The following is a 25439-nucleotide window of genomic DNA, read 5'->3' on the forward strand; positions in this document are numbered from 1 at the left end:
ATCCAGTGGCATGGGAAGCACAGGACCCACGTCTGGGCATACCCTTCCCACTTAGGGTGACAAAGCAAAAACAACAAGTGATGGACGGAATGCTGAACATTGTCAAACATTCACCCCCAGTACAGTGATCTGGGCCTAAATCCATCGTTTTTTTGCTTCCCATGCGATTCCAGTTTGGACCCAGCCATATGCAAATCAGTCTTGGCCCTGTTCCCCATGGGAACAGTCCAGCCCGAACTGCTAGGCCAGGTCTTCCCTGGACTGGAAACAAGCATCCTGGGACCGGTTTCGGGGTTTCACCCCTCATCAGCCAGGCTAGCTTGAATCCAGTGGCATGGGAAGCACTCCCAATGTGGCATACTTATAATTTTTACATTTTTTATGTGAATTTCATAGAACCACACAGTGCAATTTACATATACAGGGAGTGCAGAATTATTAGGCAAGTTGTATTTTTGAGGATTAATTTTATTATTGAACAACAACCATGTTCTCAATGAACCCAAAAAACTCATTAATATCAAAGCTGAATATTTTTGGAAGTAGTTTTTAGTTTGTTTTTAGTTTTAGCTATGTTAGGGGGATATCTGTGTGTGCAGGTGACTATTACTGTGCATAATTATTAGGCAACTTAACAAAAAAAAAATATATACCCATGTCAATTATTTATTATTACCAGTGAAACCAATATAACATCTCAACATTCACAAATATACATTTCTGACATTCAAAAACAAAACAAAAACAAATCAGTGACCAATATAGCCACCTTTCTTTGCAAGGACACTCGAAAGCCTGCCATCCATGGATTCTGTCAGTGTTTTGATCTGTTCACCATCAACATTGCGTGCAGCAGCAACCACAGCCTCCCAGACACTGTTCAGAGAGGTGTACTGTTTTCCCTCCTTGTAAATCTCACATTTGATGATGGACCACAGGTTCTCAATGGGGTTCAGATCAGGTGAACAAGGAGGCCATGTCATTAGATTTCCTTCTTTTATACCCTTTCTTGCCAGCCACGCTGTGGAGTACTTGGACGCGTGTGATGGAGCATTGTCCTGCATGAAAATCATGTTTTTCTTGAAGGATGCAGACTTCTTCCTGTACCACTGCTTGAAGAAGGTGTCTTCCAGGAACTGGCAGAAGGACTGGGAGTTGAGCTTGACTCCATCCTCAACCCGAAAAGGCCCCACAAACTCATCTTTGATGATACCAGCCCAAACCAGTACTCCACCTCCACCTTGCTGGCGTCTGAGTCGGACTGGAGCTCTCTGCCCTTTACCAATCCAGCCACGGGCCCATCCATCTGGCCCATCAAGACTAACTCTCATTTCATCAGTCCATAAAACCTTAGAAAAATCAGTCTTGAGATATTTCTTGGCCCAGTCTTGACGTTTCAGCTTGTGTGTCTTGTTCAGTGGTGGTCGTCTTTCAGCCTTTCTTACCTTGGCCATGTCTCTGAGTATTGCACACCTTGTGCTTTTGGGCACTCCAGTGATGTTGCAGCTCTGAAATATGGCCAAACTGGTGGCAAGTGGCATCGTGGCAGCTGCACGCTTGACTTTTCTCAGTTCATGGGCAGTTATTTTGCGCCTTGGTTTTTCCACACGCTTCTTGTGACCCTGTTGACTATTTTGAATGAAACGCTTGATTGTTCGATGATCACGCTTCAGAAGCTTTGCAATTTTAAGAGTGCTGCATCCCTCTGCAAGATATCTCACTATTTTTGACTTTTCTGAGCCTGTCAAGTCCTTTTTTTGACCCATTTTGCCAAAGGAAAGGAAGTTGCCTAATAATTATGCACACCTGATATAGGGTGTTGATGTCATTAGACCACACCCCTTCTCATTACAGAGATGCACATCACCTAATATGCTTAATTGGTAGTAGGCTTTCGAGCCTATACAGCTTGGAGTAAGACAACATGCATAAAGAGGATGATGTGGTCAAAATACTCATTTGCCTAATAATTCTGCACTCCCTGTATACACAGGTATCTTCAGTAGAATATATCCTCATATTTATTCCTGCTCCTTTTGCAACCAACAGCAGACACATGAGGAGAATGACAGATGCAATGTTGATTCCATCTTGCAGGGATACCTGGTTATAGGAGGAATTTACCTTTGGGAATTGTTGTATTAGGATTAATTCCTTCGAAGCATGTCGTTTACGAGTGCCCTGTGTGAAATATCAACAGTTTTTTTTGTCCTTTTATTCCTGGTCCTGAGGCTAACTCAAAGATGTAAAAGCCGAAACGTGTAGACTTTTCAGATACGAGGAGCTCCATAAGATATATTACAAGACTACTAGTAAGGTCATAAGGAGAAATGAAAAAGTGTCAGTGCCCTTCACTTCTGATACTTAGTGGCGACCTCTTGGTTAAATAACATCTGGACTTTTTGATGTGACCACCTCTTTGCAAAATAATAAGGAATTAAAGAGGAACAATTTAATTTCCAAATCAAAGGGGAATACACATGTGGAAATATAGAAATAAAAATGTCATTTTCTCTTCTTGTTATGTGGTTTTGTCTGAATCAGAGATCTTAGAATTCTAAAAAAGAAAAAAAAACTCAAGAAGCATGTTAATGTGCACATATGCAGGTGTTGGAAATTCATAAACTGATTTTGTTTGAATTAAATTCAAGTTCCAGTGACCATTGATGGTTTCACTGTTGATTCTTTAAGAGACATATTGATTTGACCCTATGGCCACTACTGCTCTTTGGTGTCTGCTTGATTGCAGAGGTCACGTAGGGTCATATGGGCAAACCCTCCCCTTTTCTTTTTCATACAGACATAGGCGTTCTATGCACACTACGCACACTAGAGAGGCATATTTATTATCTCATTTGCTTTTACACTGGCCTCCGTGGGTGGTGTTATGCCAGACTCTTATCAACTGTCAGTATCAAGGCAGTTTTAGTACTGCAAAACATTTTACTATTTCTTTAGCTTTTCAGTGATTTTTGTCTAACTAGTGCCGATCTAATAATAAGCTTACACATGGGAATTATTGTTATATATTACAATGACTTATATTACATTCACTAGAACGGCCAAGTGTAACATCCTTTCTTCTTATTTATTTTACTTCCTGCAGAAGAACGAGACTAAGACTGAGACAAATCTCGTTTTTTGTGTCCAGAGACCAGTACTAAGTGCTACTGCTAACCAATCTTTCAGATAAAGGTGACGTATAGTGCATGCCTGAGCTATGCCACCGGAGGAAGTATGATCATTCACAGTTCACAGAGAGTGATACCCAGGGAGTGCAAGCAAACTATTCAACATGCTCCTGCGCCATCCACCATGTTCATCTATATTCTGGAGATCCCAAAAACAAGCCCCAACAAAACCTAAAGCAGTCTCAGCCCGACTAAAAGATCAAGCCACCTAGCTCCACATGTCTTTTTGGCTTTGGCTCTATAAACGGAGCTCTCCTCCCTGGGTAGGGACTTTTTTTATAGGCCAAAGGAGGAATACACTCCGTACTTCATAGTTTGCCACATAACACTGCATGGTAGGAGGCCAGGCGGACTTGATACTGCAGGCCAGATGGCCAAGATGAAATACAAACATCCAATCCTTTGGGAACAGCACCTACAGATTGGTTTTGCTGACATAGAAGAATTGTCCAAGGGCCTACCTCAATTAAAGTCACTTGAGTTGGGATTGCACCCTAAGGTAACTATAACTTGTGCCTGCACCATGCACAGCTAAATGATTCACATATTACATAATTAATGACAACGTATGTGGCATCACTGATATTATTACTGCAACATTTTTGATTAGAAACCTGTGCATGACGAGGGCCAAGTTATAGTTACCTTAGGGCGTGAGTTACAGTTACTTGGATGAACAATAACTATAACTGCTAAATTTCTATGGTTTTGTGCGAGGAAATTCAGAACCTAAATATAACATTCCTGTAACCTTTGTTTTTTTTCAGTGATATATATATATATATATAATATATTATAAATCAAAGCAATACCCCTTCAGGCTTAGAGTGCTGTATAAACTACGCAAAAAATCAAAATAGCGAACTCTGGGTACTTCCCAAGTTTTAGCTGGAGAGCAGCTCCTTAATAGGGAACACTACAACACCATTAAATCTCAAAAACGTCTGACTTCAAATGTCTGTTTTTGTAGGAGAGTTTTAAAGCATACGATTAGCATAGTGCCATCCACGCTGAGCTTGAAAAGTGACAAAGCCTTTTGCCATTTTTGTAGCAAATTCTTTAAGCAAAGAATTAGCTAGTGCCATCCACACTGAGCTGAAAAATGACAAAAATCTTTTACAACTCCAGGTGGAGTATTACAGCTTTGGACTGGTAATGTAATGCCTCCCAAAGTTAGGCATGTGAAGGAAATGTGGTATACCCAGCTATATTCAGTAAGAATACTGTCTACCACTGAATCTTTAATCTGGTCCATCTGTACAATAGGAAACTCCCAAAAATGTTTGCAATCGACCTCCTCCCAGTTTCTTTGGTGGAAGGAGAGGGTTTTCTGGAATTTGTCCAAAACAGAGTATCCAAGCCACACTTATTTTCATATTTTTCAATTATTGCAGGGCCATAGCTACACTATTAAGTACACTGGCTGGTTTATATAACAATTAAGGAGAGCACTGGCAGTGCATCCATCTCACTACAACCATGTATACCAGCTGTTAAGCTACAGATTGTATGTGTGCCATTGGGTCACCTACAGGAAGGTTAAGTGAAGACTGTCACTCAGTGCCACCAGTGCTGATGCTTTTAGGTTTCAATAATGTTTACTGAGGTTGAACAACTTTCCAACAAGGCTAAGCAATGCTTTAAGAACTCAGAATAAAAAATCTCATTATGAAAATGTAAACATCTTCAAATTAGGACATAGTATCACATTTCTGACCCATCATTCTTAAAAAAAAAAACAAAGCCAGGCTGTGTAAGGGATGGAGAAGAAAAAGGGCAACTATTCACTTCTTAATTCAATGTTATCACCTCTCCACCCCTCAGCCAAAAATAATACAAACCTTTACATCCTACTCAACTATGTAGGTGAGCCCTTGCATGCCCAGCTGACCAGCACTATCAAGAAGCAAGGTTGTACAGTAAACTTCAACCACTGGAGGCGTGACTGAAGCTGCCAAGATGGTGGACGCATTTTAGAAACGCTCAATTGACCTCCTCCGTCATCCCCTGACATCTGGCGCCCAGAACCCCCTAAATTACTGCAACTACTGCCCCCAGATCGCCCCAGGAGAATGTTCTGCATGACCTGCGAAGCAGCAATGGTGGACCACGCTGAATCGCGGCCACCTTCTAGGGCAGAAATCAAAACGGTGGCCCTGTGATCAACGGGAAAGTTGACCAGGCACCTGGGGGATGGGGCGCTCCCAAAACTGTGGCACTGGCCACATTGGGCGGCGGTGTGTAAGGAGTCACGGGACCAACATCCGCTCAGCTTCCTTGCCCTTTTCCATCCCGAAGTCTACCCTGGAACCTTACTGCCTGCGCTCCTGGATTGTTCTTGTGAGCAGGTGGCCTCGACGCTGACAATGCTGGTCCCCCTGTGGTGGGGTGCGTTTCTGCTAGGCACCCACCACGTATTACTAAGTTCTGCCTCTCCAGTCAGTATTTATTGACTACCCCACCACCCCCCAGGTCATTCTCAACATCCTCATCAATGTCAGCAAAGGGGAAAGACAGGACCACAAATGCAGGAACGCAATCCAGAATTGATAAATTCAGCACCAGCTCCGCCAATGCCATCAAGCACCCAGCTGCTGATGTCCAGGCCCCACCACTGCCAGCAGCCACTGACATAGCCCAAATTCTGTAAGCCAAACTTCCCTGGAAGTTCTTGAGTCTAAGGTCGGCGAAGTCGGATCTGACGTGGGGCTTCGTCGCCAGGACCTCCGCAACAGGGCTGGAAGGGTCAGCGAGGTGGAAGGTCATGCCTCCACAGTGGAGGACGAATCATCAGACCTTAAAATTAAGGCTGTTAAATTGATAACCACGGTGCACTGTCTGGAGGCTCAGGCTGAAGATGCCAAAAAGTGTTCTAGACGCAGCAACCTGAGGGTGGTGGGCTTCTTGGAGGGTGAAACATTCATCCAACCCTGGATTAAATCCTGGATTCCAGAGGGGGTCCCTCTCACCATGGTTTGAGAGCGAACATGTACATCGGTCCTTGGCACAGAGGCCGTCACCTAGGGCGCCACCAAGACCTATTATTGCTGAGGTCCTGAATGTGCACGACCAGGATGTAATCCTCAAGCAAGCTCACAAGCAAAGCAAGCATCACTTCAACTCGGATCATACTGTGATCTTTCCCGACTATACAAAAACTACTCAGCAGCAAAATAAATAATTGGATGCTGTCAAACAAACTTTGGGCGATTTCCATTCAATCCATTCTGCCGTTCCGTGCACACCTGAAAATAATCCACAGCTCTCACATTCAATTTTTTTACACCCCTGAGGTGGCCTGGGTATATGCCCCTGAATGATAAGCACTTTGGTGTGCCGACCTGCTGGACAACACCAATGTGGCGAGCCACCACTTGCAAGCTTCGACCCTATCTGTCCTCAAACTCACCAACTCTCCAATTCCCATAGCAGACAGGGATGGAGCAGATGCTCTCCTGGTAGCACGACTGCAGAGTTGGATCACCCCTCAAGCGGTCGCTGACTCACTGTCACCTCCTCCAGCACCAGAAAAGGACTTGAGGTCCACTGGGACAGAATCTTCTGATGGGGGCAAATATTTCATGGGTCCAGCATGATGTCCATGTAGTCTCTTTGCCTGATGACCCTGGGGAAGGGCGTACATTCTTCACTGTCAGATCCTAGTTAGGAGGAAGTCCACCTTGAATACTCAATCATGTATTTTACATATTTTGTTGTAGGGAATTGGGCGACAGATGCTTCTAGGGTGGAAGTGTGGGGTTGGGGTTAGTATTGTTGGGGAGTGGTTGGGGTGTTCATGTTGGCTAGGTGTATATTGTTTGTTGTAAGTGCTCCCATGCGTGTTCCATGTCAGCAGCTGCAATTCAAGAGGTTGCCCTGCCTGCTACCCTTTACCTATCCACACCAACCCAATTGCTACCTTTAATCTACTCTCCTGGAGTGTAAATGGTATTTTAGACTGAATCAAACGCATCGCTGTCCTTAAATTGCTCAAACATCTTCAACCGGGTATCACCTTAATGCAGGAGAACCATCTTCTGGGCACCCAATACCCATTTCTGCGTAGAATTGCCTACGACCGTGCCTATTGCTCCAGTGTTAGTCGTGGGTCCAGGGGTGCTTCAATATTATTCCATAAACACTTCCCCCTAGCAGTCACTGATACATGACACACAGGGTACATATGTTGAGGTGACGTGCACACTATAACATTTCTAATGTCTACATGTCCCATCATCTACACAAGCAAACATTCAATGATCTCACAACAGTGGTTACAGACCTGCCATATGGTGTGCTCATTCTTGGGGGTGACTTTAATGCTGCTCCAAACGCAGAGGTAGATGTTTTCGGTCCCCCTCATGCAGTTGTTGTGAGCTCTCTAAGGCTCTTGTCTCCTGAACAGACTCTCTAGGCTTGTGTGATGTGTGGTGAACCTGGCACCCTCAGGGGTAGTTGTACACCCATACATCGGCAGCTCAAAAACGCAATGTCTCAAACTAACCCATCATTCCTGCTGGCCACTGACATGTCCTCCACCTCAGTCTCTATGTTATTATGTTATGATACTGAGTATCTCGGATCATTCCCCACTGCTTCTCCGCTTGGGTTCTCCTGAGCAGCACCGTTGGCCTATACGGCACCTTAATCTTTACTGATGAATACCTCCTTGAACGATTATCTGAAGAACTATGCTCTTACTTTGAACTCAACAATGGTACTGTTCGTGCTGCGAGCATCCTGTGGGCAGCGACTCAAGCCATGCCCTGTGGAATTGCTAAATCATAACTTACCCACGTGGATAAAGAGAACCATTGGCACATCGCTGACCTTGAATCCTGAATACTCTGTCAGGAGATGACCATTGCCTACTGTGCGACTGAGTCCCTAAGTTGTCAACTAAATTCTAGACTGTGTCCCTCTCCGTCACCCTGCTTTCCACGAGGCTAGCCAATGTTGTCGTGCGTCCCTCCAACATGTCTATGAACATGGGAATAAGAGTGCTACATTCCCTTACAGCTTGCAACCAAAGATACCGGGTCTCAGATCAATCCGTTCATTAATGACCCCACTGGATTCCTAATTATCAACCCTGAAGAAATTGCAAATGTGTTCGCGGACTACTATGAACAACTATATGCCCACCACCCTAGGCCGCCTTGGGAGGCTGCTCATTCCCTTCTACCAGATGTTCCTCTTCCCTGCCTCACATGGGCTCAAAGATACACCCTAAACGCTGCTATCATGGGGGACGAGGTCCTAATGGCGATTCAAGACCTTAAACCCTTGAATATTATTCCAAACTACGCAACACTGTTGCCCAACACCTGCTTAATCTGTATAACGAAGCTCGGGCAGGGGTTTCTTTCCCCAGGAGTTGAAGCAAGCCAACATCGTGGTGCTTCCTAAAGTGGACCACCCACTGACCCTACACACCTCTTATCGCCCCATCTCACTAATCAACACTAACATCAAACTAAATGCCCAGATACTAGCAAACAGACTGCAACCCATGCTCAATTCACTGGTCCAAACTGACCAATGTGGTTTTATGCCTAATTGTGGCACACAGCACTGTATCCCCAGAGTTCATGTCGCCCTAACTGAAGTCCACTGCGTCGAAGGGGCAAAAGCCTTATTGCTTATAGACTTTGAAAAAGCTTTTGAAACTGTGGACTGGGGGTATCTCGATGAGGTGCTGCGGTGCATGGGATTCGGCACAGGATTCCATCAAATGGTATGTCTCCTATATTCCCACCCAGCAGCACAGGTGTTAGTTAATGGCGTAGTAACCAGCAAATTTCTGATCTGTTGCGGAACTAGACAGGGGTGCTCCTCATCCTTCCTCCTCTTTGCGCTCACCATTGAGTCCCTTATCCGTGAAATGTGTTGCAACGCTCAGGTGCGGGGATGGAGAGGGAACAATTTGGTGGAAAATATAATAGACCTCTATGCGGATGATGTCTCATAACCAATTTACACTGGAGAGGTTGTCCTAAAAAATTCAGCAAAATTTGGGGTAAATGGTATGAGTATTATGGCTTGTCTTTGATATGTGGCGATGTACATACAGGATTGAACAGCAATGTGTCCTACTGAAGTTAGGCAGATGGGAAGGTGGGACGTAAGTGGGAAGCAATTCTTATTGTTATTGTTTATTTATGATCTCAATTCACAATAAAATGTGACTATCAAAATAAATGTTCAACCACTGATTAACTACTTCTTTTGAACTCCAGAATGTCTTCCAATTCTTCCACCTGTGTAAAAACGTGGTAACTGCTAGCATAAACCACTGTCAGCCTGGTGCCTTAAAGATGCCAACAGGCCCAGTTAATCTGTTCTTGTATCCTTGTATCTTTTGAAGACAGATCTGTGTTGAATTGCTATGGTATGGGAATACTAGAATGTGCATGCCTTAAATGGTTGCCTGTCATTGGTTGTCCACTTTCAGGATTTCTTTCCCTTCTCAACTTCTCAATTCTGCAATGATGTTGCCCCCAGAGTCTTTATCCTTACATGGGCTTCTTGGTAGATGGTATACTTTCTTTTCCATAATTCCTAGGGAGCTGGCCACTGTCGGTATGGTTGTCTCTAAAAAAAAAAAAAAGAAAAAACCCTCTAGATTGTGACACTCAAGGATTTCCCTAGCTACAATAGTGTAGCCACTTCTAAAATTTGAATAAAGATCACACCTCTGATCCTCCTGTTGTTCCAATTGTGTCTCCAAGCAGAACATAAGTGGGATTGCAAAGTCCTTAAAGTTCTGGTGTGCCTGGCTGTCTTCTTAGATCGCAAACACTGATGTCTCCAACTGCATGATTTTGGCGGTAACTCTCTTGTTTGTCAAATCCACTTTTTTGGCCATCTGTTGATTTAAAAAGACTACTGCAGCCTCAACTGACATTGTCATCACCCTATTGTTAGAGATGGCATGCCGCAAGTCTCACAAAGCAACCATGATCAATGTCTCTCTTCAAGATGTGCTTGAAAGTAAAGACGTTGGCTTTCTTCCCCGTGTTTTTTCTTAACTTTAAAGTCCTTGGAAGGGAGCACAATAGAATTATGTCTTTGTTTGAAGGCTCACCACCAACGTCCATGTGCTTTATCCTCTCACACAGGTTGATGGTCACCAGTCTAACCAGAGCCCCCTGGTGTGAGTAGTCATTCAGCAGCGACCTCCTTAATTCTACATCAAAGTAACAGCTAGCCCTCAGGTCATTTTGTGCTTCACCCATGCCATAGTTGTCTTCAGCCAACTGTGCCCTGTCAACCCATCAGGATCCCTGAGTATGTGGTGTGATCCATTCGTCACCTGTGGGACTCACAATGGTCAATTCTTCAATGGATCTCTCGCCCCAATTCAGTTGCATCACTTTGCTGAGGGTGGTCAAGCTCCATTGATTTCATGTCAGTTGGAAGCACCAAGAAAGTCCGCTGTGATTTATTGCAGTGTCGTTGTTGTCTACAATGCCTCTTGGGTCTAACTCAGATGGCCTGCATGCCCTAAGCAGTTTTAGAGGTCCTACATATAGGGCACTATGTCAGAGCTGAAGCATCCTCTTGGGAGTCTACTGATTCTTTTTTTAATTTATCAATTTTTGTATTGGTTTTACACAATACAACAGTAACTTGCAGACTGCACATATCTCCTTCGTAATGCCTGGGAGATTACACCATGATTAAGTTAACCAATCCCTTTAACACTCCCACCCTGTTCTTGGTGCCGGCATGTCCCTCCCCTATTCCCTCCAAGACCCAGGCAGCTGCACGTCCCACTACACAGTCCATGGTCTCTGATCACAAGGCTTTATTTGGATCCCTCTATACGTTGCCCAGTGGTTGCAGATTTGTCTGTGTTTTTTAGGGTATCCCTTGGCTTCAAAAATGGTCAGTTCCAACCCTACATGTTTCCGTTCCTTCAGCTAGGGGGCTGCCGTGTTGATCCTATGTTTAGTGATGTTCTTCTTAGCAACCACCAAGCCCAACCATAGCAGAGCCCATTTATATCTGTTCACATTGATGGAATTTGAGATATGAAGCGGGTCATTTTGGGGTTCCTCAGTAAAGTCCATCCCAGGATCTTATCCTGGGTCAACAGCACCCACCCTCTTAGAAAAGCTCCAGTATGGTACATTCCCACACTGTGTGTATGAAGTCCCTCAAGGGTGTAGAGTACTGCAGGCATATCAGTGATTGCACCACCCTCATCTGCCACAGTCTTTTCCGGGTGCAGTAGACTCACTGTAGAAACTTTAATTGGACAGCCCGAACTGGGATGCTACTGCAGCTTCCTGAGTAGAGGTCAGTGCCTCTATTCAATCTTCACCATCAGATCGTAGGACCATACTGTCTTTAAATGGGAGTCTGGAGTACTAGCCACTAGAGTCCTGTATATGCGGGAGATGTGGTGGTGTTTCAAATGTGTAAGCAAGACTTTGGCCTCCAATGGCTTGTGATCACGAGGAGTGTCCTAAGGGGGTGAGTGTATGTCTGACTTGGAGGTACCAATAAAACTGCATGCGGTGTAGAGTGAACTCCGCCTGCATGTCAATAAAAGGATTTGACCACCAATTGATGGAGTACGTTCCCTAGCCTGGAGATACCTATAAGGTCCCACTTCCCAAATTCTACTAACACAGAGACCTGGCAAAAGCAGGTACTGGATCATGGGGGGTTGCGGCTCGGCATTGACCTGGAACAAGCAACGGTACCAGCCAAGGATCTGGAGTTTGTTGTTCCAAGTCTTAAACAAAAGCTGTGCTGCTGGTAGAAGGGACTTTGAGATGGTTCTGCTGTACATGAAATGGGAGAGTTGCATTCTCTACAGTGTCCAGCCCTCAGATGCATTGGCTGGTCACTGAACCAGCAGTCATTCAATACGCCAGCTATGTAGCTTGGTAGCAAGAGTCCATGTCTGCTATCACTATTGCCCCTTACTAGGTAGACTTGGAGCATGTGACCAGAGCGATTCAAGGGGGCAGATGCTGCCACAGGAAGTCATGCAAGAGGACATTAAGGTGATTCAAGGAGGCCTGTGGAATGGGGTACGGGTAGCTCCGAAGTTGATGTAGCAGGCGTGGAAGCTTCAACATCTTAAAGGTAAGTGATTTCCCCCATGAAGAACTCTCCGGAAGCTGAGCTCTTTGGCCATCCTATCTAGTTGAGGTTGTAAGTTATGATTCCATGTCCTTTGCTGCTCAGTGGTCATTTAGGCACCTAGGTAGTGGAATCCCTCATGGTCGGAATGCCGCCAGGTGCCCAGGAAATATCCAATGACTTGGTGCCTATCGGGACCGAAGATGATTTTCCCTCGTTCACCTGAAGACCAAAAGAAGTCACCAAAGAGCAGCAGGATTTGCAGGGGGCAGGGCCAGAAGGGGGGGGGGGGAAATCACCCAGCAAGAGGAGGACATCCTCTGGGTGAAGCGAGACTTGGTCTTCCACTCCCAGTGTCCATTCAAACCCTTTGATCTTGGCATCCACCCTCAGTCAGCTCACGATCAGCTCTATGACCTGTGCCAACAGCAGGGGCGATGGCGGACAGGATTTTGATGTGGCACCACCAATACAGACCCTTGCCCGAAGTGAAGTATAAAGCAATTTCGCATAACTGACAAATAGGGGCTAAAAATTCTGCTTGACTAGGAGAGTGGATAAATAGTCCTAGCTCACGGAATTGAAAGTTTTACAAAAGTCGACCATCAGTATTGCATTAAAGCCCCGCAGGGAAGGCACAAGGTCATTACAGACCCTATGGTTGTTGTGTCTGGTGGCTCGGTTGGGCATGAAAGCTGATTGATCGGGGTGTGTCAGTGACCCAACCCCCTTCAACAGTCAAAGCACTATGGCCTTGGCCCAAATCTTCATCACAGTGTTGAGGAGGGATATTGGTTGTCAGTCGAGCCTCAGTGGGTCTGACTTCGAGATACAATGATGTTTGTAATAAGGAGGTCCAGCTGAAACAGAACCCATTTCAGTGCCTCAAGAAAGGCTGCAAGAAGCCGAGGCCATAATCGTGACCATGAGGCTGTGAAGAAAGCCGCTGAGAAGCCGTTTGGGCCCAGAGTCTTCCCTGGTTAGAGATGCTGTAGCATATCACCCAATTCCTCAACTGTCACCTCTGCCTCTAAGAGGAGTCTCCTCATCATTCAGTGTGCTGGTAGGGAGTACAGTGATGAATGATTGCAGAGCCAATGGACACAAGGGCTGCTGCCTGGTGTATAGCTGGGTGTAGTAGGACGCAAATCTGCGGGCTACGGGAAGTTCACTACTGATCCAAATCCCATTCTTACCCATGATCAGAGTTATCGGTACCCTATCCAAGTGGGGCGAGCTAAGGCAATGTAGTATTTTGCTTGCTTTGTCTCCTCATTGATATATATATATATATATATATACATATACACACCTTTGCATAGTTAGGCAGGAGGTCCTTGCTTCATTGAGTAGGATCTGTTGTGCCAATGTCTGAGTATGGTGCATGTCTGTGAGAATAGTGGTAGATCAAATGTGTTCAGGCATCTAAATCAGAGAAATCTTGTGGTGCCTTACGCTTTTGTCCCATGGAGAAGATGATGCCACCCCTGACTGTGGCCGTAAATGCCTCTCACATCGTAGTGGCAGAGTTGACTGCACCATTGTTGATATCTAGATATTCATCAACGGCTTTGAAAAAGAAGTCCCTAAATTCTGGGGCCGCAAGTCTCTGTGCTAGAATCTGCATCTCACCCGCGCTCCCATGACCTCTTTGTGAAGCAGGAAGTAATCTAACCAGGAGAATAACCTGTGGGTCCCGAACAGAAGGAGTAACATTTTTCTGTGAGGTGCTGCAGCCCCCATGGGCATCTCGGACTCATGATTTTTGCTAAGTATGCCAGGACTGACAAACCCATTTCCTCCTTACCTGGGGGGTGAGGTCAAATGTGATGTCACCCACCTCAAAGAGGTCACCACTGATCATCCAACAGCTAGTTAGCAACTGCAGCAGCACCTCTCCCAGGGTTCTAAGGAATGTTGCCGCTAGCAGGGGTGGCACATATACACTCATGAGGGCAAGGGGACAACCCTGAAGGGTGCTAACTACTGCCACCTAATGATAGAGTTTGTTTTGCCAAGTTTGTGAGACCTTGAATGGGGGGTGATTCCTGAGAAGGATGGCCACTCCCCTTAAACCTCTCGTGAACCCAGCCCCTGAGAGCCAGAAAGGGGCAGTTGTTTCCCAAAAGATGGGCCTCTTGAAGGAGGGGTATGTATGGTCTCCGTCTATGGCGTATGTCAATCTTGCCCCACTCTTCACCTTGTTGAGGTCATTCACATTCCAAGTGAGGACCCACAGGGTGCCCATGAGGTCAGAGGCAGAAAGTGTAGCCATGTGAGGAGACGGCAATGGTGCAGGACCCGGGAAGGAAGATTTCACAGTCGGTATAGACATGTACTGTCTGTGAATGTTGTGTATGTCTCCTTATGCTGTAAGTAAACCCTCATCCTCTTCGAAAAGGGGAAATACTTTTGTCGGGTAAACTGGGGACCTCTGCCATCCAAGCAGAAGTAATGAAAGAAACCACCCCTTGAGCCAACCCCCCTCCCCCCAACCTCTCCTCAAACACAACCTAATAACAAAAGTGAGGCCTGGGGTGGCATCAGTCAGCATCCTCCCTGCCCACCCCAGACAAAGAGATACAGGAAGTGTAGGCATCTCATTAGATTCTTCTGGTACTCCTGGTTCTGGGAGCCCCTGCATTCATGGGGCTGAAGTAGCTGGGTTCAGGAGCGCATCGCTCTCCGGGTGCAAGGTGTTTTTTGTGCCACAGCCATCTATGGCTTCTGCAGAACAGTCATCTTCTCTTCCACCTTCTGCAGGGTGGTTTCTGCTAAGTGCCACAGTCAGTTTCCGAGGCCTCTGTGGAAAGGTGAGGACCTTGGTCTGAGGATGTTGGGGGCGCTCTTCTGCCTAGTCCCAGGCACTTGTGGGTTATCTAAGAAAGGGACTTGTCTCCAAATAGAACCTTTAGGCAAGCCAGAAACTGCAACGTACTTGATGTTTATTGCCCCGACCTTTTGCTTAAACACCATGAGGGTGCCACATGCTTGCTGGACCTTTAAGATATAGTCCAGGAATACCATGACCTTTGAGGAACCACAGGACAAGGCATTGAGTCGTCATTGAGAACTGCATCTCTGTCTGCGAAGTTAAGGATGTGGGTGATAAGAGGGTGAGATGAGGCACCTCGAGGGGGCTTTGGAGCTACAGATCTGTAGGCCTGCTCCACCAGGAAGCATGTAGAAATCTCCTCTGCCAGCGCCAAGGTTTTCAATCAGTTTGTCACAAACAAAGTGGGTGTGGCACTCTTTCTACAGATTCTTTTAAAGGGGTTTGTTCAACCCATAGGAAATCCATTATATATATGCTGCAATACATGTCTGAGTACTGTAGGCCTATAAAGGGTTATATGTTACACAAGGGAGGAATTGCTACTGCTGTCATCTCAATGATGGATACTGACAACAGAAGCCAAAAGAGTACCTGAGCAAAATGCTTACATCCATTAGAGATTTTTACATGGGAAGTCAGCAAGGAAGACTGAATCACCAGCTAAGCCACTCCAATGTTGCACCTGCTGGAGGCTCATTTGTATAAGTTCAAAGCCACATTTACGAATGTTAATGAAGACATCCCTTATTTGGGCAACCTATTTCTTCTTTGTCTGGAAGCAGGATGCAAAAAAAGATCATGTCTTCCAAAGAGTAGAGATGTGGCACCCTACTGGATCCACAGAACGCACATGAGCTACTTTTGCTCTTTTAGCTGGATGCCTCAATGTATAAAAACTGGATCATCAAGTAAGAATCTGGTTTTGATGAGGAATGATTGCAGCTTTGAGGGGGAAAGTGCTGTCTTCTCCAACCACTGGAGAGCACAGTTGTGGCTCCATCAGTATACTGAAACAGTAGAACCCAACACTGGTTAAATAATCACCATTTCAAGTCACACCTTCTGCTACAAAACCAACAACAGCAGGATAAGTACAACCATCCTGCACAATGGGTTGGTTTTGAAGAGTTCCAGGGCTTATATTAGGTGCCCAATTTAGAAACAGCAAATATCAACTACAGCAACAGATAGGATGTTACAGGAACCTGTCTATGGCCTAACCAGATTTGCAGCAGATGAAGATGCATTGATCTCCTGGCATGAGAAAAGGAGCAATGGTTAACACTCAGGACACTGCCAATAAAATATGTAATACATCTTGAAACCAGCATATACTCTGATGAACTGTGACAGTCAAAAGGACCAACTTGTATTCTCAAAACATGGAGAGATGCACAATAAGCAAATTAATAAGCATTTCATCTTTAAACGTAATTAGAATCCACAAGACACAGCAGTGGATTAGGGTAACTTTACAGACATCAAAAGTGTGGCAAGTGATTGTCCTCAAGAGGAAGTTCCTGAATATGAACACAAACACCATATACTGGATTAAAAACGAAATAGTAACAACTCAATGTCAGCTACAAAACAAATAGACAGAACTAATTTGTGCCAAGGGAGACAGAAACAAATATTGCAAAGAGCAACAGCCTCTAAGTCTGCAGCGGATGCTGCCTTTTCTATATAGAATTAGATGGATCTCATACCTAAAATTTCATTCCAATGCTCATCTGCCATTAAAAATTTAGAGGTCTGTGCTTCTAGTGTGTGTGGCTTCTATGGAAAAAAGAGATACATAGATACCATAATGATACTCAAACAGGTTTACATTGCCTACATTAAGGCTCAATTTCCTGGTTTTATTAATTGAGTAACAGATCTGCTGCTTAGTGGGAGAAAAGGAAATCTGCACGCCCGTTCAAAAAAATCAAGGAGAAGAATCGATGCCTGGCTATCGGCATCCATGGGGAAAAACTGAAGCACAATCTCAACTAGCAAATACAAATTGATTAATTTGGTGTAGATGTTGGGACAGCTAAACTTGTTTTTTTTTATGTTTCAATGATCATTCATTCACGGGACATGCAACTACTTGTCTGGAAGTGAACTTGAATGTCCTTTAGTTAATGGTGCTTTGTCATCTTATGCTCCTTCCTCTGAGACCTGGAACACCACATTTATCTCATCTCTTAAATATTGCCCTTTTCTTTTTTCATTCAACAGGACTTCTCTTCTCTAAGGAACTTCCATGGCACGTCAGCTCTGCGGTTCAACCCTAATACCAAGAGGGACAATGTCAGAATGCAGTTGCCCTATTTTTATGCTGTATCATTTTATATTATATAATTATTAGAAATTGGGTCTCTAGTTGGTAGGGTTATGCACCCTGTCCAAGTAGGGACCACAATCCTAGACAGGTTAAGTCACAACACAACCAAAACTATCCTGTACTCACTCTTCGGTTGCTGGCACAGAGCAGGCATGGTTAACTTGAAAGTCAATGTGTAAAGTATTTGTGCAATAACTGATACAGTAACACAGTGAAAACACCACTAAAAGTACTCCACAGTTTAGAAAAATAGATAGTATTTATCTGAATAAAATAAGACCAAAATGACAATAATCCAATAAGCGGGTTTTGAGATATGCAATTTTCAAGATTTAGGTGAAAATAATACATAGAAGCGCAAAGCGCCAACTGTGGTTATCTGGTCACGCTGGACCGAGACAAAGTCACAAGTTCAGGCCAACAGCAATGGAGCGTGGGCCAGCTACAGGGATCCACTTAGGCCTGCCGAACACAGTACTTTAAGTCCTGGTGCATGGTCGGTGCGGCGTGGCTTTGCGAGGCTTTGCGTCACACGGCATCGGTTCCAAGAAGCTGTGCGGTGAGGCTTTGTGGGGCTTGCAGTCACTTGGCCTTGATCCTGGGGAGCTGTATGGCAAGGCTTTGTGGGGTTTAGCGTCTATCCTGGGGAGCTGTGCGGCAAGGCTTTGCAGGGCTTGGGGTCAGTGTGCCCTGGTTCCGATGGGCTGGTAACTGTACAGCAAGGGTTTGCTGGGCTTCGCGCCGCCTTGCGTTGAGTCCGGTGAGGCTGCGCGGCAAGGCTTTGCGAGGCTTCGCATTGCTTTGTGGCAGTTCTGATGATCACCACAGAAGGTAAAGCACCCTAGGCTCACTTCCAGGGCAGGCTCACAGCTTGTAGAGTCCAGGTGCAGATGTTTCAAGTCTTTGATATTCCTGAGACTTAGGAACAGGAGGCAAGCGCAATCCAAGCCCTTGGAAAGCACTTGTGGAGGAAGGCAGACCGTTACAGAAGAGTCAGGGGCCAGCCGACAGCATGGCAAGAAGCAGGCCAGCAGTCCTTCCAGCAAAGAAGTCCAGATGAGTCCCTTGGGCAGCCAGGCAGTCCCTCTGACAAAGTCCAGTTGTAGGTACAGAAGTGCCTGATTTGATGGGGGGGCGGGGGGGGGAGGGGGCGTGCTGTGTGAGGCAGGCCACTGGCCTTTGAAGTGTAAAACAGAGCCCCTCCACCCCTCCTGCCCAGGGAAACCCATCTGTATATAGATGAATGCAGATGCAGCTGAGTGTCCTGTATTTATGGCTGTCTGGGAGGAATGCACAAGGGGAGCTGTCAACCAGCACAGACCAGACATGGATTGGAGACAGACTGTAAGGCACATATTGTAATACGTGCAGGGAAATGTGTACTTTCTAAAAGTGGCATTTCTGAAATAGTAATGTAGAAACCAACTTCACCATTAAGTAGGATTACCATTTCAACCAAACCAAATATGACAAGTCTATTCTTTTCAGATCAGAAATTACCACTTAAAATCATAGAAGGGAATCTCTAATGATGGCCAATGTGAGGAGAAGGCTTCACAGTAGTGAACATCGACTTTGGGAGTTTATTACTACCAGGACATGTAAAACCTATAAGTGCACTTAATTACATAGCACCCTGCCTATTGGACTACCTAGGACCTACATTAGGGGTGACTTATATGTAATAAAAGGAGAGTTTAGGCTTGGCATGTAGTTTTAAATGCCAAGTTGCAGTGGCAGCAAACGTGCACACACAGGCCTGAGACATGGTTAAGGGGCTACGTATGTGGGTGCACAACCAGTGCTGCAGGCCCACTAGCAGCATTTATTATACAGGCCCTGGGCACATGTAGTGCACCTTACTAGGGACTTACAAGTAAATTAAATATAGCAATTGGGTATAAGCCAATGTTACCATGTTTTAGGGAGAGAGCACATGCACTTTAGCACTGGTTAGCAGTGGCAAAGAGCCAAGAGTCCTAAGGCCAACACGAATAAGGTCAGAAAAAGAGGAGGAGGAAGGCCAACAATTTTGGGGTGATCCTTCAGAGAGGGCCATTTTCCAACAATGTCCCCACATGAGATCAACTGTGCTCTAATCTGATTCCACCATCAACAGATCTCACATTTGGTTGGGCAGATGTGGTGAAAGCAATGCTAAGCTGCTACTGGAAATGAAAAAAATGCTAAGTTGTCTGCATCATCCCCATACCCAGTCCATTCAATAGATAGGGTAGCTAGTGTTGAAAATAATACTCAAAGACAGGCTACGGGTAGGTAAGTGTGTGTTTTTCTTTGTATAAAGAATTTAATTGTACAAGATACCTCCTGACTTGTATGCATATGTATAATAATCTATATTTTGCCTGTAGTTTATATAACAATCACGCCTAATATATGAACTACGTTTATATTAGAAATATATGATACTTGATTTAGTAAATGACTCTTGTTTCGTGAGCACTTTATTTTGGAGTGCTACTGTCTTTTTTGTGCTCCAGAATTCCTTTACTGGTCCAGCTGCTCCACTTGAAAATTGTGGCGTATTCCATGACTTGGCCATTTAAGACAGCCAATTAGTATCTTGGGCAAAACACAACCCTTACAGCAATGGCTACTCATACACCATAAAAAACTAAACTAATTGACCTTCCCATACCAATCAACACCCACAACAGACCCACCCGCTAGCTAAATCCTAAAAAACCTAAACAACCCCTTTTCCAACTCATTCCACCAACACCACAAGCAACAGGTCCACCCCTCCAACATCAAACTATAAATTACAAAAACAAACTACAACTAATTAAAATAAAATCTCAAGATTTGACAGCCTGTCTTTAACATCATCCAGCCCAGCTTCCAGGGCGTTCTGGTTTTCAAGAACCTTTTACAGAAGAACCTCAGTTCATGTGGAGCGAAATGGGCTGTATCTGGATGCTCTTGAGTGACAAAAGTATGTTGTCTCGACTGGTTAGGGTGGCTGTGATTAATTGACAGCTGGCAAGATGGGATGCTGCTGCTGCTACCTCCCCCTAATTTGGATTCCCAACCTGGCAGAATGCTGCTGCAACTGCCTGAATTTTGTCTAGGGGCAGCCCAGCGTCTATCGCATGCAGGGCCTTCCATGAAGTTTCTTCCCTCTGGCCTCTTGCGTTAACAGAAAGCTACTCTAAGGATACCATACCTACAATACCTTACCTACCATATTTCATATTCCTAAATACCATCCATAATCTAGCATAACTACCTGCTCTAACCTACCATACCTAAATTAATGTACCTAGCCTACCTACCTTATCTAATCTAGCACAGCAGGCCAGCCACACTTATCCCACTTCCACCTCTGCAGTGCATATATTTTATGGCGGTACAAGGGTGGCGATTTTGTGAAAAAGGGATATCTAGCAACGGCCTATGGTACTGCATGCTGTAGCTTATAAATAGGCATGAATATGTGAATGTCATTGCTACTTTAAAAATAGTGAGACCCATAGATTTTGCCAATGCATGTTTTGTCCTGCAACACTTTACATAGAATTCAATGTCTACCCTTTCCTAACTGGTACTCCTGTGGCAATAGGGAAAATCAAACTAATGCACCAAGGAATTTCATCATAGCATCAGGTAAAATCTGTTTATTTTCTCCTTCACTCTAGTCCCATGGATTGTCCTTCCTCTTGCCTTTCTATGTGTTTATTTCTCTGGCTAGGCAACTGACCTTCAGCTTTGCTGAGTTGAAGAACTGTAAGTGGCCAGTAGACTGGAGAAGTACAGAGACTAACTAAAAAGGACAATCGCTAGAGAAGTGAAGTAAAGGTAGTAGGTAAGGTGGGGAAAGATGTATTGTATAAAGAGAAAAATGAGAGAGAGAGAGAGAATGAGACGTAGAAAAAGGAAGAGGTAGGCTGAGAGAGAGAGAGACAGTTAAGGTTTTAGAATGAAGCAGAGATAGACAGAACTAGAGATAGGGAACAGGACATGTACAGAAATGGTGTGGTGCAACAGGCATGAGGCAGAGGCACAGATAGATAGCCATTGACAAGTTTAAGAGGAGAGATAAGTAAAGCAAAGCAAGTTAGAGTATTGCGGTAGATAGAGGACAAAATGATGTATCTAACAATAGGTGAGGCAAAAATCAGTGAGTTAGGGAGAAAAGTAGAGCGGGAGAGAAAGAGGTGAGGGCAGAACGTGAAATTAGGCATAGAGTGAAAATAGGTGAAGTAGAGTGACAGAGGCTAGGTGGAGAAATGGGGAGGTTAATACAATGGTAGAGATAAAGAGGTGTGGCAGAGAGATAGGAAAATACAGAGAGGTGAGGTAGAGAAACGTATAACCAGTGAGGGGTGTAGAGAGAGATGTGTGACAGAAAGGGTGACCTGAAATAGAACAAGATACAGAGAATGAAAATGTCACTTACCCAGTGTACATCTGTTCGTGGCATTAGTCGCTGCAGATTCACATGTTTGGCACAGTCCGCTGCCTGGTGTTGGGCTCGGAGTATTACAAGTTGTTTTTCTTCGAAGAAGTCTTTTTGGTCACGGGACCGAAGGACTCCTCCCTCTTTGGCTCCATTGCGCATGGGCGTCGACTCCATCTTAGATTGTTTTCCCCGCAGAGGGTGAGGATGGAGTTGTTTGGTATAAATAGTGCCCATGCAATGGAGTGAATATGTATGTATGATAAGAGTTTCTAAAAATTATTTACAAATGTTCAGATGTTTAAGGTTTATGATCTACTTCTAAACGGCTACAGGCTTCCCGGGGAGGTGGGAGGGTACATGTGAATCTGCAGCGACTAATGCCACGAACAGATGTACACTGGGTAAGTGACATTTTCAGTTCGATGGCATATGTTGCTGCAGATACACATGTTTGGCATAGACTGTAAAGCAGTTACCTCCCCTAAAAGCGGTGGTTTAGCCTGTAGGAGTTGAAGTAGTTTGGAATAATGTTCTTAGTACAGCTTGGCCCACTGTAGCTTGTTGTGCATTTAGTACGTCTACACAGTAGTGTTTAGTAAACGTATGAGGCGTAGACCAGGTTGCAGCCTTACATATTTCGCTCATAGGAATGTTTCCTAGAAAGGCCATTGTAGCACCTTTCTTTCTGGTTGAGTGTGCCTTTGGTGTAATAGGCAATTCTCTTTTGGCTTTAAGATAGCATGTTTGAATGCACCTGACTATCCATCTAGCAATGCCTTGTTTAGAGATTGGATTTCCTATGTGTGGTTTTTGAAAAGCTATGAACAGTTGTTTTGTTTTCCTGATTAGCTTTGTTCTGTCAATGTAATACATTAGTGCTCTTTTGATGTCCAATGTATGTAGTGCCCTTTCAGCCACAGAATTTGGTTGTGGGAAGAACACTGGCAATTCTACTGTTTGATTTAAATGGAATGGTGAGATTACTTTTGGCAGAAATTTAGGATTTGTTCTTAGAACTATTTTATTGTTGTGTATTTGAATAAATGGTTCTTGTATGGTAAATGCCTGTATTTCACTTACTCTTCTGAGGGATGTGATTGCAATGAGAAATGCGACCTTCCAGGTTAGATATTGCATTTCACAGGAATGCATGGGTTCGAAAGGGGGACCCATGAGTCTTGTTAAGACGATGTTAAGGTTCCATGAAGGAACTGGTGGTGTTCTTGGTGGTATAATTCTTTTTAGCCCTTCCATGAATGCTTTAATAACTGGTATTCTAAATAGAGACGATGAATGAGTAGTTTGTAGGTAAGCAGATATAGCTGCGAGGTGTATTTTTATAGATGAAAAAGCGAGATTCGCTTTTTGCAAATGTAGTAAGTATCCTACTATGTCTTTAGTAGAGGCATGTACTGGTTGTATTTGATTGGCATGGCAGTAGTAAACAAATCTTTTCCACTTAGATGCATAGCAGTGTCTAGTGGAAGGTTTTCTAGCTTGTTTTATGACCTCCATGCATTCTTGTGTGAGGTCCAAGTGTCCAAATTCTAGGATTTCAGGAGCCAAATTGCCAGATTCAATGATGCTGGGTTTGGATGTCTGATCTGTTGTTTGTGTTGTGTTAACAGATCTGGCCTGTTGGGTAGTTTGACATGCGGTACTAGTGAAAGGTCTAGTAGAGTTGTATACCAAGGTTGTCTTGCCCATGTGGGTGCTATCAGTATGAGTTTGAGTTGGTTTTGACTCAACTTGTTTACTAGATATGGAAGGAGAGGGAGAGGGGGAAAAGCGTACGCAAATATCCCTGACCAATTCATCCATAGAGCATTGCCTTGTGATTCGCGGTGTGGGTACCTGGATGCGAAGTTTTGGCATTTTGAGTTTTCTCTTGTTGCGAACAAATCTATCTGGGGTGTTCCCCAAATTTGAAAGTACTTGTTCAGAACTTGGGGGTGAATTTCCCATTCGTGGACTTGTTGGTGGTCTCGCGAAAGGTTGTCTGCTAGTTGGTTTTGTATTCCTGGAATAAATTGTGCTATTAGGCGAATGTTGTTGTGAATCGCCCACTGCCAAATTTTTTGTGTTAGGAGGCACAATTGTGTTGAGTGTGTTCCTCCTTGTTTGTTTAGATAATACATTGTTGTCATGTTGTCTGTTTTGACAAGAATGTATTTGTGTGTTATTATGGGTTGGAAGGCTTTTAACGCTAGAAATACTGCCAACAGTTCTAGGTAATTGATATGAAGTTTTGTTTCGTGTATATCCCATTGTCCTTGAATGCTGTGGTGATTGAGGTGTGCTCCCCACCCTGTCATGGAAGCATCTGTTGTTATAACGTATTGAGGCACTGGGTCCTGAAATGTCCGCCCTTTGTTTAAATTTTTGCTGTTCCACCATAGGAGCGAGAGGTATGTTTGGCGGTCTACCAACACCAGATTTTGAAGTTGACCCTGTGCCTGTGACCATTGTGATGCTAGACACTGTTGTAAGGGTCGCATGTGTAGTCTTGCGTTTGGGACAATGGCTATGCATGATGACATCATGCCTAGAAGTTTGAGCACAAGTTTTGCTTGTATCTTTTGGTTTGGAAACATAGCACTTATTAGCTTGTGGAATGCTTGCACTCTTTGTGGACTTGGAGTGGCAATTCCTTTTGATGTGTTGATGGTTGCTCCTAGATATTGTTGTGTTTGACACGGTTCTAGGTGTGATTTTGTGTAGTTGATGGAAAACCCCAGTTTGTGAAGGGTTTGTATGACAAAGGTGGTGTCGTTTGCGCATTTTTTTACTGTGTTGGTTTTGATTAGCCAGTCGTCTAGGTAAGGGAACACATGTATCTGTTGTCTCCTGATGTGTGCTGCTACTACTGCTAGACATTTTGTGAACACTCTTGGTGCAGTTGTTATTCCGAATGGCAACACCTTGAATTGGTAATGTATTCCTTTGAATACGAACCGTAGGTACTTTCTGTGAGAAGGGTGTATTGGTATATGAAAGTACGCATCCTTTAGGTCTAATGTGGTCATGTAATCTTGCTGTTTGAGCAGTGGAATGATGTCTTGTAGTGTGACCATGTGAAAATGGTCCGATATGATGTAGGTATTTAGTGTCCTGAGATCTAATATTGGTCTTAATGTTTCGTCTCTTTTTGGAATTAGAAAGTACAGGGAGTAAACTCCTGTGTTTTTTTGTTGTACTGGTACTAATTCTATTGCATCCTTTTGCAGTAGTGCTTGAACTTCTAGTCCTAAAAGTTCTAAATGATGTTGTGACATTTTGCGTGTTTTGGGGGGGATGTTTGGTGGGAAGTTGTGGAATTCTATGCAATAGCCATGTTGGATTATTGCTAATACCCAATTGTCTGTTGTAATCTGTTGCCAAGCTTGGTAGAATTGGCTTAGTCTTCCCCCCACTGGTGTTGAGTGAAGGGGTTGCGTGACTTGAAAGTCACTGTTTAGGTGGAGGTGTTTTTGGAGTCTGGAATCTTCCCCTACTCCTTGGGAATTGACCCCCCCGATAACCCCTGAAACCACCCCTTTGGAAGGAACCCTGATATGG

At 44.4% G+C, this 25439-nt stretch overlaps 1 protein-coding gene across 6 annotated transcripts in view; it reads right to left on the bottom strand.

Annotated features, from left to right (window-relative positions):
• USP45 (ubiquitin specific peptidase 45) overlaps nt 1-25439 on the bottom strand; it is an 883181-nt gene that overhangs the window by 65031 nt on the left and 792711 nt on the right. Inside the window, exon 18 of one of the 6 annotated variants that reach the window (XM_069235544.1) lies at nt 17329-17404. The exons of the other annotated variants lie outside the window; for them this stretch is intronic. Within the exon in view, the coding sequence (XP_069091645.1) occupies nt 17399-17404 (6 nt within the window). The 3' untranslated portion in view covers nt 17329-17398. Of the gene's footprint in view, nt 1-17328; nt 17405-25439 lie in introns of those variants that run through there. 6 annotated transcript variants of the gene reach the window in all.

The sequence above is a fragment of the Pleurodeles waltl genome, chromosome 5, assembly GCF_031143425.1.
Source record: "Pleurodeles waltl isolate 20211129_DDA chromosome 5, aPleWal1.hap1.20221129, whole genome shotgun sequence".
Taxonomy (NCBI): Eukaryota; Metazoa; Chordata; class Amphibia; order Caudata; family Salamandridae; genus Pleurodeles; species Pleurodeles waltl.